This window comes from Sinocyclocheilus anshuiensis, unplaced genomic scaffold (assembly GCF_001515605.1).
Source record: "Sinocyclocheilus anshuiensis isolate Anshui unplaced genomic scaffold, SAMN03320099.WGS_v1.1 scaffold1231, whole genome shotgun sequence".
In the NCBI taxonomy this organism is placed as follows: domain Eukaryota; kingdom Metazoa; phylum Chordata; class Actinopteri; order Cypriniformes; family Cyprinidae; genus Sinocyclocheilus; species Sinocyclocheilus anshuiensis.
In genome coordinates this window covers 2,285,207-2,301,228 of record NW_015536698.1, presented here as the reverse complement: position 1 = coordinate 2,301,228, position 16,022 = coordinate 2,285,207, and the positions used below count along the sequence as shown (strand labels likewise).

Below are 16,022 nucleotides of genomic sequence, written 5' to 3'. Positions count from 1 at the left end.
CAGTAACTTCCACATTATCAATATTTGGTTGCTGATCACCATTTACAAAATCGTTATAGTAACACCTGTATAAAATCTAGTGATCACGGGCTATCTCATATAGGCTATTGCATATAGTAATGTGACTGTATTAATTTTTAATTTTTTTGACCGTAACAAGCAGACTAAAAGTTAAACATGTGAGTACCGTGGATACCAGTTTATTTGCTATGCTCATTAACGTAAAATAATGCTAGACATAGCATAATTGCTTTTATATTGACTTGTATTAAATAGCCTAAACTAAAAGAACGACTTGTGGATTGATGTGAACTTCATTTTAACTTCTTTTTGACTCACGGCTAAACAAAGGCAGAACGCCGTAACTCAATTTGAGCGTTCCAAACAAAGTGAAAGAGCCGTAACTGGTGTTATACGGTGTTCTGCCTTGGTTTCTCCAGGGCTTTTCAAAGTTACGGTTGAGACGACCCATTATTTTCTCGGAAAAACAACGAAATTGACTCAAGATACATGATAAAGGATGTCTTGAATGTCCCAAAAATATCAATAACTCATTTTCGACAAAAATCGAAGTTACGGTCTTTTGCCTTTGCACGGCAGAGTTGTTAAGGAATGTTATATTTTTTAAACAAAGATTTATGTGGTAACAGGATTGTGCTGTTTGTGTCCATGTTGCATGACACTAGTGCAGGGTATCCTCACCAGATCCAGGGGATTTGCTGCGGCGGGTGGGTCCTGGACTTTTACTACCAGGGTATCTCACAGGGGGAGCAGAACGAGGAGAATAGGACGACTTGAGGACCTGACATTCTGGACACAGAGACAATATAAAAAATTAGCAAGGCATGTATATATACGTGTCTCATAATATCTCATGATGCCTCTTTTGCAAACTTTTGCAAAAGATACAAGTAAAATTAGGAGCAGTTATTGTCTTTACTAATTCCAAATAATTAACCTTTTTGCCTGGTTGACTAATTGTTCACTACATTTCAAAAGTTTGGGGATTTAAAAAAAAATGTTGTTGAAAGAAGTCTCTTTTACGCTCACCAAAGCTACATTTATTTGATCAAAAATACAGTAAAAACAGTAATATTGTGAAATATTACAATTAAAAATAACTGTTTTTAAAATGTAAAGCTGAATGTCAAAGCTGAATTTACAGCAGCCATTAATTAAGTCTTCAGTGTCACATGATCCTTCAGAAATTCTAATATGCTGATTTGCTGCTCAAGAATCATTTCTTATTATCATCAATGCAGTAAACATTTGTGCGGCTTCATATTATCTGAAACTACAATACTTTTTTGTACCATTAAAAGCATGGTAGAAAAATATTCAGTTAAGGATCAAACGGAAGGTGAAAATTGTCATGTAAAATTAAATTTTGACTGTTTTTGGTGCAAGAAACCTAATAACAAAGCTTCAGGAGAAAATATATAGTTCACTAAATGTCTTTACTGTCATTTTTTGATAAATATCATGTGTCCTTGCTAAATTAACAGTATTAACTAAATATATATATTTTATATATTTATATTTTTTTGTGGAAACTGTGATATTTTCAGGATTCTTTGATGCATAGAAAGTTCATAAGAACAGCATTTATTTGAAATAGAAATCTTTTGTAACATTATACATGTATTTACTTTCATTTTTGATTAATTTAATGCATCCTTGCTGAACAAAAGTATTTCTTTAAAAAAAAAAAACTGACCCCAAACTTCTGAATGTAAATGTATAAATCTGATCATTTAAGCATGAGCCACCATCATTATGCACACAGACAGGAACAGTACATGTATACACACATCAAAACATGCTTGCATCAGGGCTAATATAGATGCATGTTAGTAAATGAATGGTATCTGCAGACAATTTCCAAATTCACATGTGCCAAGACTGTGAAGCTTTCTGCAGAGGCGTAATCAAATTGTCTACTCAAGGCCTATGAGAGCAGACCATCTTTCTAATGACAGCAGTGAGTGCAGAACTTCAGTAAGGAGTGACTCATACTGTACAGGAGCTGCTGGATCTGTCCTGTCGATTACACGCCACTTGCTAATGACGCCGAGCAGAGATGAATTAGCTGATGAGTACCAGATCGTCAAGTGATGAAGATAAAACAAGCCGAATGCCATTATTAAAATGCCATTACTGCCCAGCTAATTTGTTTCATGGAGCTTAATTTAAGAATTTAACAGCAGAATCTGAAAGAGAGTGTGTAATGAGTTCTTTAGTTACAGAAGATTAAGATTTGTGGTGGGCTTGCATTTTAAGGACACTCCACATCTGCTGCGGAAAAGAAAAGGTTGAGCAGTAAATACTGCCAGACGCAAACTTACCGTTTCTTTATATTTTTGGAAAAGTCCTACTTAACCTAAGTGGGGCAGCAAAGAAGAACTAGGACAAAATGCCAAGCAGATGAACTAAATTCACACAGCTATGAATCAAGTTATCAAGGGCGTGAGTGTGGTCAATGCTACAAGAACTGGAGGCATTTCAGCAAATGAGGATGAAAATTATAGACTAAGTTAAACTTTTTTATTTAGAACTTCACAGCCACAGAACACCTTCACTTCCCCACCTGCGTTACCATGTTCACTAGTAGACAAATGTAAACTAAACACTGAAGAATGTGAGAAACTCATAACAAGGTCACTTCCTCTGACAGTTGTGTTCTTTCTAGAAAATGAATGAATTTTTGCAACCTAGTGAATGAATGTGAATGAATGACTCCATTGTGGAAAATGTACTATTAAAATACTTTCACTTCTTTTTCTGAAGGTGACAACAGATAGTAAGTTAGTAGTATTAGTTAGATTGTATTGAAGCTGAAGATAAGTAACAAAACAAAAATTTTATAAGATTTATATATAATGTGTATATATATATATATATATATATATACAGTGGGTACAGCCGATCTGACTGAAGACATTTATTTATCCGATTCTTCAAAGAGAATTCAGGAAATATTTCAAATTATACACGAACAGGATGTAATCAAGGTATAAAGCATGTCAGACTGTTTACTCGCAAGCTCTTTGAAAATATGAAATAAATGATCCAGTCTGGGAGCCTAATATTACTGGAGTCTAATGTTATTGCCAACGATTGTCAAAGCCACCAGCCATCAAAAATGTCTCAAAAAGATTTCAAGAAAATATAACACAAATGTTCGGGTCAACGATTTCCCAGAGTATATATATATATATATATGACAGAAGCCTCTGATGCTCATTTGTTGAACAAGAAACATTTATTATTATCAAATCAATGCAAAAAAGTTTTGCTGCTAATATATATTTTTTTCCTGGAAACTGATAGATTTATTTTCAGGATTCTTTGATGCACAGAATGTTCATAAGAACAGCATTTATTTGAAATATAAATATTTTGTAACATTATAAATGTCTTTACTTTAATTTTAGATAAATTTAATGGATCCTTGCTGAACAAAAGTATTCATTTCTTTAAAAAATAAAAAAAAAAATCACCCCAAAATTTGAACGGTAGTGTATATTAATTATAATGCAAACAAATATATAAACACAAATCTAAATCTCCTGTAAATGTAAAATTCAAAATAGTCTCAGTTATTAAAAAGAAAACACTGAAACAAAAAGCAGACCTGCATAAGAGGCCTTTAAAGGGGTCATGAACTGGCTTTTCCACTTGAGGTCCACTTTTTTTACATTCAAAAACCACATTTTTGCATTTCAGGTCCACATATTTACATTCAAAAACATCAAAATCAATAAGTAATAGGTTCTTTTTTTCCCTGGTTTTGAGGCCGGCTCGAGAAATGCTTGGTTTTTATGGGCGTGCCGCACTTAAGACTTGGACGTAAACACCCACTGCTATGATTGGATAACAGTTTTGCATAGTTAACTACCGTTCTGTGTGCCTGTTTGACAAGCTACGTCCTTCACAGTTCAATTGGAGCCTTCTGTGACTTTGGTTAGACACGTACACATAATCAGGACATATCAAGCGATCTCTAACTAAGCATTGGTGACACATAGTACAAATATTTTTTACTCACATAAGTGTGCTGCGCCATTCCTTTCAGATCCAATATACTGTAGATGGAACAGCATTGCTTTTTAAGTCTCTCTGCAAATCCAGCATCGACCCACAAAGGAATCCACGGTGAAATGAAGCGAACAAACGCTCAATGTTTTACTCGCGTGAGCTGGAACTTCATTAAAAATAAAGTTCAACCACGCATTCCTAATATTTGAATCCGAAGGAAGGTTATGCAGCGACTGTGTTCTTCCACAACCAGGCACTGCACAATATTTTGCGATCTTTAACGACATGTTTATTGCTTGGTTGCTCGATCTGGTTTAGCGCCACTTATGTTATTTCCCTATACTATGTCATGCATGAATCAGTGGGCGGGGCTACAGAATTAGGCATTGATATTCTTCTGTGGAGGCGGTGTTTAACCTATCTATTACGCCATAGGTATGCACATTCCAGGATCTGGCGTTCGCTGGGCCTGGTGTCAATAAAAGCTTTTATTTCAGTAACAAGGACGTTTTCAGTTCTGAAACGTACAGGATTTTCTTTTAGTACGATGATCTCTTACATATCAAAAGCTCAAGTAAAAGTTGATTTCTCAATTCATGACCCCTTTAAAATAGTCTACAGGTCTATTAATGACAACCAGCTTTAGTAGATTAGATCAGTGATTATAAAAAGAAGTGTCCTAATGTTGTCACAATCCTTACTTTCTCTCTGTATTTTATATAAAAAAATATTGATTGACAGCTTATTGTTATGCTGAAAACTGCTGTCATTTTTCGGAGACATTTTCTTTTATTGGGATTTTTCCACACTCCCCTTTTCAGGACATACAACTCTGATCACTGGTTGTTTTTAAACAATCATGTACAATTAGTTAAATACTTATTTTTTTTATTATGAAGACAATTACTTTTATTGGCCAACACAGATGATTGGCTGATGAATCACTAATTAATATAGACAATACAATAACAGACCATGGCTATAAATGGGATAAGCCAATTAAACTTAATATTTCATAATTTGTATTGATTGCATTTTAAACAGTCAGGTATCCATATCCATGCTGATTACAGTGCATGGTGTGTTCCTAGATGTGTAGTGAAGGGATAAAAATATATTATTAGAGTTTAGTATGAGAGACATTTGTTTGAAATGAAGTTAGTGTTTAGCTGAGCCTACCGGTTATAAAGGCTGTGGAAGCATTACCACTGTGATCCAACACAAAATCGTCCTGCGCATAACGGTACTTCTCAGGGCCGCACGCGATGAATACGTCATCGTCCCCGAAAAAGTCTTGCAAACATGTAATCTGGACAGAGAGAGGAAGGGGTGGGGGAAGAGCAAAAGAGAGAAACACTGTTTGAGAAATGAATGGAAGTAACCATGTGACTGCTAACTGACGAACTGATAAAGCATGTTGTAGCTCACAATACTGCACTGCAGAATATCCAGACCAGGAGTTTGAAATACCAGTAGCTAGACTCAGACTGCGGATGGTTTGCACATTTTTTGCACAAATGGATTTAAACATAATAAAAAATGTGTTAAACAGAACTGGAGATAATACACTCTTATTGATAACTAAAAGCATGGTTGTAGAATTTTATCAATGAGGGGCATTCCTTTTCTATTGTGCTTTCAGCAGATTTCTGTAGGTGCAGATTCCATGTCGGCCAACCAATAGCTAAACACACATTTGAACTTTAAAACTGAGTCAGGATCAACTCGAATACAGCATGAAAATGGAAAACATCCAACTCAAATCCATCCTTTTTGGTATTTCGATATTATTCTACATGAGAGAAAAATAACTGGGAAGGCTAAACATGGTCTTTTAGATACTGAAACACTGAAATGCATTTTTTACAGAAACCAAAATTAAGGTTCCTCTTCAGGAACTCGAGCTGCGTCGGAAAACGCTAGGGGAACGCCCTTCAGCGTGACCGGCTCTGAACCTTCAGAGCCGGTCACGCTGAAGGGCGTTCCCCTAGCGTTTTCCGACGCAGCGTCTCATTCCTTCGAGGAACTATGGTTACATACGTAACCTGAGACGTTTTCATTTAGCTGAATTTTTTTTTTTTTTTTAATAATCAACTAATCAATCAATAATTTATTTAATACATGCTATTGCTCAAACTGAGTTAGATACAGGGATCGGTAATGCCAAATTGCCCCCCTGACCTTTGTCAATCATGGCCTCCTAATAATCCCCAATCACTTGATTGGCTTATGACTCTCTCTCCTCTCCACCTGTAGCTGGTGTGTGGTGAGCGCACTGGCGCCGTTGTCTTGTGGCTGCTGTCGCATTATCCAGGTGGATGATGCACACTGGTGGTGGTTGAGGAGAGACCCCCCCACATGATTGTTAAGCGCTTTGGGTGTACAACAATACACAATAAAGCGCTGTATAAATGCATCATTCATGCCACATTAAAGAGCATCAAAACAACATTTATTGTTTAAATTTTGTTATAAAATTGACAGTTTGAAAGCTGAGACTTTGGACATGTTCATACTTGACAGGTTTGATTCGATTAAAGTGAACTCTGGTGCAACTGTTGCTAGTGTAATTCATTTGAATAAGTGTGACCAGTGCCATCATTGTTGCACACCAAACAAGCGGAGAACCATCTTTTCAGTTCACTTCCGAACAAACTCTGGTGCAATTTGATTGAAATTGTTAACGGAACACAAAGACAAATCGCTGACAAGACACAGGACAAAATGCCCAAGCATACCTGGTTCTTCTTACCAAAGGAGCTACAGTTTGTTGCCCATTACAGTTCGATACACTGACACAGTCAAAACACGCCATCTGACAAGCACTAATTAAACATCACTGTTTCAGTGATTTCGGCCCTCCAAACTATTTCGTCTGAAACCAAAAAAATTCATTTTTGGCCAAATAATTTGGGCTGGTGCAATTTTAGTGCATCACTACTTTTAGATAAATGTATCAACTCTGCATTAAGGCTGAGTAATATACAGTGCGTCTCTAGGAATACAAAAAGGAAACATTTTGAGAGCACATGCAAACACACCCACATACACTTGCAACTGCAGTGGCAGTGGGCAAAGAATGATGCCCGGATTTCAGCCCACTCCTCCACTCATGAAGGTGGGCAGCAAGAAACAGATGGTCCCAATGTGGAGCGCCATCAAACACACACACACACACACACACACACACACACACACACACACTTCCACATGGAATTGAGAGAAAGATCAGACAGATGGAGAGGAAGACAGCCCTCTCTTCCCCTTCATGAGCCTGACACTATACAGAGAAAGACACAAAAGGCCAAGAGAGAATTGCTCCAAGATCTCTCTTGTACTTTATTAACAGTAAGCTAATGATAATGAGCTATTCAACAGCCTCTTGTGGCAATGAGGTCTTTAAATATCCTCACTGCACACATAAAAAGACATTGCAACACAACTGAGCGCAAGCATTTCAGCCTCTTTGTGCTTCTGTTTAGATTTTTTTAGCAAATTCGCATTATTAGCATTATAATCTAACTGATTAGCCAGTCATAATACTCTTATTAGTCACTTTAAAATCACACATTAAGCACATTTTTAAAGTAACATCCTGAAATGGTTCTCTCTGAATCACATACAAATCTGAACTGAAAGGAATCTACATGGCCAGTCTGTGGGATGGATCAGTATTCCCATCAATCAGCAGATCAGAGGAGCATATGGGCCCAGTTGTTGGCCTGAGCACAGTAACAGACTAAATCCACACTGGGAGACTATTAAACAAGCCTGAATCATTTTAGCTGATATCTTGGATCTGTAAAATTAAGTACAGTCTGCAATGGAGCCAAATATGTTTTGGTAAATTGACTGATGGAAACACAAGATACATATTTTTGTCAACCGAGGTTCAAGAGCACATATACTGTCAGAAAAAAAGCCCAAAAATAGGACCTTTAGGGGTACAACAGCTTGTCACTAAAGCACCAGTTCTCAACCGGGGGCCTCAGCTCACTTCCAAGATGGCTTAAAATGATTTAAAACAAGACAAAACAAGCTTTAAAATAAGCTAAAACAGCTAAAACTCTATGTGTAAGCTTACATCACATTTTTACTTTAATTAGTTCCCTCTACATTAAATCGTTCTCACTGTCTTGGGATACCTGGATAAATGAGGGATTTATAGACCTGGAAAAGTCATGGAAATCATAAAATAAAAAGTGGAAATGTACATTTTATAAAGTATATAATTTTTTCTAGTTTTCTCAAGCTCTAACATATTTTATAGGGTAGAAATATTTGTGAGTAAAAAATAATTTGGAAAAAAAAACACTAATTACTGTAATCAGAAGTGTAAACCCTGAATAATATTCAGTTATTGAAACTTCTTTTAATATACTGCCATTCCCAGTGTCTGTAAAGTTTGTAGAAGTACCATACCATAGGGGCCTTTCAGCAAGTTACACCTGCTATTCCATTCAACATGCAAAAATTAGTTTGTACCAATTTTGTAAGATGCCAAAAAATGACATGGACAGCATGAAAAATACTGCAATGTGTAGATTTAAACAGTTAAAACTATGTTAATGCTGGTTACCAGTATACTTGGGACATTTCCAAGCTCTCACCCTCAGTACTCGCCCTCCTGTCATTCCAAACCTGTCTGAATTTCTTTCTCCTGTTGAACACAAAAGAATGACTAAATGCATATATTTTGAAGAATGTGGGTAACTAAACAACTTCTGTTCCCTGTTGACTATGGAAGTCAATGGAGACCATCAACTGGTTACACTCTTTAAATCTCTCAAATGTCCTTCTTTTATGTTCCAGGGAGGAAATTCAGTCACACAGGTTTGGAATGACAGGAGGGCGAATATGAAGTAGAGATGGTTGCTTGCAGAAGCCATGCATGCTGGTGTTTTGTTGCAGATCTATGACTCGACCCCCTGAACTTTCCAACTTTCTCTTGACTTGTATCCTGCTCTCTCAATGGTTGTAGGTCGTCGCCGATGTCATTTCCAGTCAAAACACATTTCACACTGCAGGACTGTGAGTTGCCGACAGGTCCAGATATTTAACATGCCAAATATCTCACGGGCATTGGCAACGCATCGGGGCTTCAGATCGGAGGAGATCTCCCTCGTTTCACTGATTGGCCCGTCAGGAAAACCCCGGTGCTCATGATGGCAAGTACATGCTTGGTGTTCACGAATACTAGAATAAACAAAAAGAGGCATGATGCATGTGCAAAAAATGTTACCACATGTTGCCAACTTTCTCAGTATTTTGGAAAGTTTTAAGTATTCTAAGCAGCTGCTAGGTGGTTACGATAGTTGTTAGATGTATAAAGTGACTGTATTATTATAATCAACATTACAAATTTCTAAACAAGTCTTTTACTTATTTTATTTTAAGTTTCTTACAAGGTGCTCATTAAGACTTGTATTATTAAGCTCCTTTAAGCCTTAAAGTACAGGCCTGTGCTAAGAGAGACCTGAGAGGGTGCTGAGACTAATAACAGCCCTGCTTCATTTGGCTGACAATAATGAAGGGTGTAAGAGCTGCATTGCTCTACACTGTGTCAAGACAGAAAGAACGAAAAGATTTAGAAATATAAAGCATATAAATGGGATGAGGGGAGGAGTTTTATGCTCAAAACAAAGACATGCTATGGTTCTGCCATTTGGGTTCTTATTTGACCAGAGATCCAATGCAGAGTACATGAATGTCAACAAAAAGGAAAGGACAATGCAATATCAGAGTATTAGCCAAATAGACTTGAAGGGGGAAAAACAGAACAGCACCTATAGCTCCAGCACTGATTACTGCTAATGTGCTGTTAGCTTTGCTGTTTCTTTTAAGCAAAATCGATTACTCAGAGGCTTTGAATGAGCAGGACCCTTCTAGGCTTAGAGGAGTTTGTCAACCATTAGCTACGAAAGCAGAGGAGGGGCAGTTAAGGAAAAAGGTTTTCCTCACATCAGCCATTAATAATGGATGCCATTAAAGGCAGTGTTGACAAATGAGCCTTTCACAGAGAAAATCCAGTTACGATTATGTGTTCAGCAGCTGATACGTTTAAAGTCATATGTAATGGGACGCTTCCGCTGCCAAGTCAAGTGGGTTTGAAATTAATCAAAAATCAAGTAAAAAGCACAAAAATCATGGATTTCATAAGTCTTCAATATTGTACGAATACTATAGCAGGAAGAGACACAGAATAGACCTAGGATGCCTCGGGGGTGAGTAAAACACAAGCTAATTTTCATTTTTGAACTAACCCTTTAATGTTTGTTTTTATATACTATGCAATTGTTATACTCACTACCATTCAAAATTTTGTGCTCCGCACAATTTCTCTAAAAGACTTGAATACTTTTATTCAGCAAGGATGCAATAAATTGACTGAAAGTGACAGTTAAGGCATTTATAATTTTACATAACTTTCTATTTTTTAAATAAATGCTGTTCTTATGAACTTTGAATTAAAAACTTAAAAAATGCATCCTTGTTTTCAACTCTTTTCAACATTGATAATAATAAGAAATGTTTCTTGAGCACTACATTGGGATATTAGAATGATTTATGAAGGATCATGTGACACTGAAGACTAAAGTAATGGTTGCTGAAAATTCAGCTTTGCATCACAGGAATAAATTACATGTTAAAATATATTAAAATAGAAAACAGTTCATTTAAAATGTAATAATATTTCACAATATTCCTGTTTTTACTGTATTTTTGTTCAAATAAATGCAGACTTGGCAATCATAAGAGATTCAAATACCATTTAAAAATATTACATGCCCAACATCTTTGAAAACCAGGTAATTTAGATGTTACCCACATAAAGCACTTTCTTTTTCTTTTTTCTTTTTTTTAACATTTTTACAAAAGAACTAAAGCAGCTCCCACAGCTTATACCGCACACGACAGAAGAATAAAGGCAGTCTCAGAAGTCGGTCATCAAAAGTCTAATTGTTGAGAACAAGTCAGAGAACAGGGCATCAGCTTTCATTTATCACTGCGATGAGATGAGCTGTCAAACCACAGTAACATCAGCACCAGGCTTCCCACGCTAAATCTGCTGTGTGGGATTGAGTCAATCAAAGGGCTTATCAGCTTTACAATATTTAACATTTGAATTTTAAGTAAAATAAAATTAAAGTTATAATATTAATGCTATTATTTAAATTGTGTACCTGAATAATCTTAGCGGATATAATGGTGCCAAATTTGTGCTTGATTAACAATTTGCTCACAGCATTCATTATAAGATTAGAAACATTAATAAACAATATTCTGTTTCTGAGATGCAGGAATCCTGAAAGTTAATTTTTTCTAACAGTATTTTTTTTTTTTTTTTGAGGTTTAACTGGTCCAAGTTTCTTAAAACCAGTATTATATTTGGTTCTTTGCATTCATTTTTTTCCCAAAAACATATGAATGACAGGAATTGGTGAATGTTTATGAAATAAAAATAAAATGAAAAAGTTAAATCTGCTATTCACTTTAACATCAGACAGAAATGTATTTGTACCAATTTACAAGATGCCATAAAAAAGGAAAAGAAAAGAAATGGACAGCATGAAACAAAAGATGCATGACCCATTATGAAAACAACAAAAACAGCCTATACCAGCGTAGATTTAAACAGTTAAAACCATTTTATTGCTGGTTGCCAGTATACTTTTAACAATATACTTACCAGTATATGCTGGCCTACATGCAAAAACCAACTTGTGCCAATAACAATTTCTCAGAATTCAAGAGGAACATTAATAAATTCTATTCTGCTTCTCAGACATCAGGGATCCTGAAACAGAATCAGCATTATTATTTCCTAACAGCATTTTTTTGAGGTTCAACTGGTTCATGTTTCTTAAAAATAGCATTATATTTGATGCTTTGAATTATTTATTTGCAAAAAAAAAAAAAGGTGACAGGAATTGGTGAATGTGTAGGAACGTGTAGAAACAAAAAATGAAAAATGACAATAAACAGGAAACTGATACAGAAGAACAATGGGGCACGTGGAAATCCTTTTCTGCACCCGTTGGACTTACTTGATAAAGACTCCAGACTGGGCAGACAAAAACAAAAGAGGGCACTGAGATCACACAGTGACCCCAGCTGGCTCCACTGACACGTTTCTGGTCGTGTGCCAGCCCTGTGTCTCCTAGTGATGCCTGCTGGGACTGGCGGTCCAGTCAGACAAGCCATAGACACGAGACACTTTCTATTTTGCCCGCTACTTACATGAAGCATCCACACAGATGGTTTGTTATATTACAGCAATGTTGCATATGCAGATGGTAGTTTATATTAATTAGAAGACACAGAATGATTGTTATCTTCATAAAACTTTGACCTCAATTAGTCTTTTAATCCTGATCTGCCCTTAAAACAAGTGAAGCAAACAATGTGCAGGTCCTCATGTGCCTCAGAGCCACCGCAGGATGCATTACATTTTTATATTGCAAGAAAGCAACTAACCTACACTTGTTTTGTCACAATTCATTTAATTTGAAATATAAACCCTTGAGAGAGATAAAACCCTATCCGATTTCCTTATTCCTGTTCTGACTGTGAAGTAAAACTAATATGGGTGATTGACAGGTCAAAGAGATATGACATCTAAATAAACTCTAGCAGACAAATTGTAAAATATTGAAACAAAGTGTCTTATTTACTGCTATGAGTTGATGATCTAATGTGATTTAAAGGACTTGAAGAGATGTGGTCTGAAGTCTGTTGTCTCTGCTATCAGATTGTATCAGAGATCAGTTTCTTGTTCTCATTATTCTGTCATACAAAAATAAAATGGCGTAAGGCTTTTAATATGCTAATGTACTCCAGGCCTACATGTCAATCACCAACCCCCACTGTCCATCACACCCGACATACACACAGCTCCTATTTCAGGCACTAAAACACTCTTATTTGCACTCTCCCTCCGTCTATGTATCTTTCTGTCAGTGCTGGGCAAGGCTATGATGCTTAAAAACAAAGAAAAAGCAAAAAAAAATAATAATAATAATAGATGACAGACAGACAGACGGATGGATGGATGTAGATAGATAGATAGATAGATAGATATATCTATAACAATAATTGTGCAGCTGAATCACAATATAACCTATAATATAACTGATTGTTAATGGATACATTATATTGCATGTATCTTTCTGTCAGTGCTGGGCAAGGCTATGATGCTTAAAAACAAAGAAAAAGCAAAAAAAATATATAATAATAATAGATGACAGACAGACAGACGGATGGATGGATGTAGATAGATAGATAGATAGATAGATAGATCTATAACAACAATTGTGCAGCTGAATCACAATATAACCTATAATATAACTGATTGTTAATGGATACATTATATTGTTATATTGTTATTATATTGTTATAATGATGTAAATGTTTTTTTTTCCCTATTATAGTAATACATTAAAAATGCAATTCATATGTCCAAGGACTTGAATAGACCCCTTCTATGACCAAGCATGTTTTGATATTAAACGGAATTAAATCAAGAATATAAAGATGATACAACTGATATCATAATGAAAAAACAAATTGTGAAATTATGTTTTCTGTTCACAAATTATGTAGCTTAGGGGGAGAAATGTGGGTAAGTTCTTAGGGGGAGAAATGTGTCCCTCTCTCTCTATAATAATAAGCAATAATAAAATAAATAAAATAATAAAAAACTGCTTAATTGTTTTAAAAAAAAATAATAATAACAACAATAATAAAAACTTAATAAGCCAAAATACTTTTTTACCCTATTATAATCACAAGTCTCAGAGTCTCATAAGTCTATGAGTAAATTTTAACTTTAACTTTATATTTTATTTATCCTAGTTAATTTCATTCTAGGTCACTTACAGCCACTGTAAACCTCATATAAAAGATCATACTTTTTTTCTCCTGGATTATGAATCCATTTTTAGACTCTTAATTTCTCTAAGGATCACTCATTTTTCAGCTTCCATTCATGTCTGCAGCTTTGCAAATCAGATCCCTTTTCAAGTATATGCTGAGATTACTGGCTTGGGTACAAAACATGTGTTTTGGACATAACATAACATTCTTATTTCTCATTCCTAAGCAGATTTCAGAAAGCTTAAGGTCTATGTAGAGTGTTTTCACCAAATGTACAAATGACTTGAAAAACCAACAGAGCTCTAAACTTGAGTTTTCAAAAGTGACTTTTAAAGTGACTTCAATGAGGAAAAGGTGGAGGTAGCAGGGCTCATATGGGTTAGCAATGATAACTTAAGTGTTTGACCCCTCTTCCCAGCCTCTCACAAGCTACCTCCCCTCTGCAGTCTCCCTGGAGACCGACTTGTCCTCATGCAGATTTATAAAACCATTATGGAGGGTCTATTACCATGTCATTGGTTGCCTTTATCAGCTAATCACAAAGCACACAGCTGGGAGAAGACGTAATGCATCTAACATCTAGGTTAATACATCAAAACAGGTCAGTTTTATTTACTTATTACTAATTTGGCAACCCATATGTGAACTCCTGCCAAAGAAAGTGCGTCTTCTTTCTCTCCATCTGCTTCTGTGATGTAAAACCAAGCAAAGCTCTTTAAGGGAAAAACGAAAGGGAAAAGAGCGATTGGCATTCATGGAGTTGGATGTTAAGAAGCGTATCTGACTGAGAGAGTCTTGTGTTGGCTAGTACAGATCCGCTAGCCCCCCTAAACGCAGCCCACACCTGCCAGCTGCACTTTAAATCCTCCAGCCTTTAGGTTCAATTACAGCAGAGCTGGATGGAGTCGCAGTGGGGTGCCTACGCCTCAGCATCCCCACCCCCAACTGCCGGGAATTAGGCTCGGAATGCTCTGAAGCAGATGGCATCCAGTAGCTATCATGTTAACATGCATGTTACCCCTTAATATTCATAATTTAGCATTTGATGGGGGACTTCCTTTGATTTCAAGGCCTTTTTTTGTCCCTGTGTTTTTGACCCGGACTAGAGTGTTTTAGCTTGGCAAAGCTGTGGTGTTTTCTTATAATATGTAATTGAAAAGCTTTTTAAACAATAATATTGATAGTTTTAGTTTTTAATGGATAAGGCCACCTTAATTTTATATGCATGCAGCCCCTCGGTTTTGCAAATTGCAAGCGTTAAGCTTATTATATTAATATAGCTGTATATATCAATATAGAATTACATTTAAACACTACCATTCAAAAGTTTTTTTAAGAAATCAATATTTTTATTCCGCAAGAATGCATTAAATTGATCAAAAGTAAGAGTAAAGACATTCATTATGTTACAAACGATTTCCATTTCAAATAAATGCTGTGCTTTTGAACTTTCCATTCATGTAATAATCCTGGAAAATTGTATTATGGTTTGCACAAAAACATAAAGCAGCACAAACTGTTTTCAACACTGATAATTATAAGAAATGTTTGAGCAGCAAATCAGCATATTAGAATGATTTCTGAAGGATCATGTGACTGAAGTAATGGCTGCTGAAAATTCACCCGTTGCCATCAAAGGAATAAATTACATTTTAAAACACATTAAAACAGTTCTTTTATTTCACAATGTGTTTTTGGTCAAATAAATGCAGCCTTGGTGAGAATAAGAGACTTGTTTCAAAAACATACTCACAGACCCCAAACGTTTGAAAGGTATCGTAAATACATATAATATATACATACATTAAAAAATGCATCCCAGCCAATATAACCCTGCCCAACATGGGCTCTTGGGCTTCAGTTCTCTGGAAGACACTAGCGATATCGTCAGAAACAGCCTAGTGACACTATATACACTCTGCAGCAGGGGATGTCCTTTTCATCTTTTATGTTTGCAGCTGTGCATTGTGAACATGCCGCCTCAAACTCTTCACAGCCCTACTGAGGGCATACCAACTGTAATCACATATGACATGCAGTGATGCCTTGCTCAAAACAACCAAAAAAGCTCTGAAGTAAACACAGTTAAAAAGCAAATTCTGTTTCTT

At 35.9% G+C, this 16,022-nt stretch overlaps 1 protein-coding gene across 7 annotated transcripts in view; it reads right to left on the bottom strand.

The window, feature by feature from the left end:
• Window positions 1–16,022, bottom strand: part of LOC107654992 (serine/threonine-protein kinase DCLK2-like) — a 54,623-nt gene that overhangs the window by 24,493 nt on the left and 14,108 nt on the right. For 5 of the 7 annotated variants that reach the window (XM_016442378.1, XM_016442402.1, XM_016442385.1 and 2 more), the window contains exons 3-4: window positions 5,218–5,347; window positions 703–810 (exon numbers count right to left, since the gene is read on the bottom strand). In XM_016442378.1, the coding sequence (XP_016297864.1) occupies window positions 703–810; window positions 5,218–5,347 (238 nt within the window). The remainder of the gene's footprint in view (window positions 1–702; window positions 811–5,217; window positions 5,348–16,022) is intronic. The other 2 variants (XM_016442392.1, XM_016442421.1) reach the window with 1 other exon arrangement.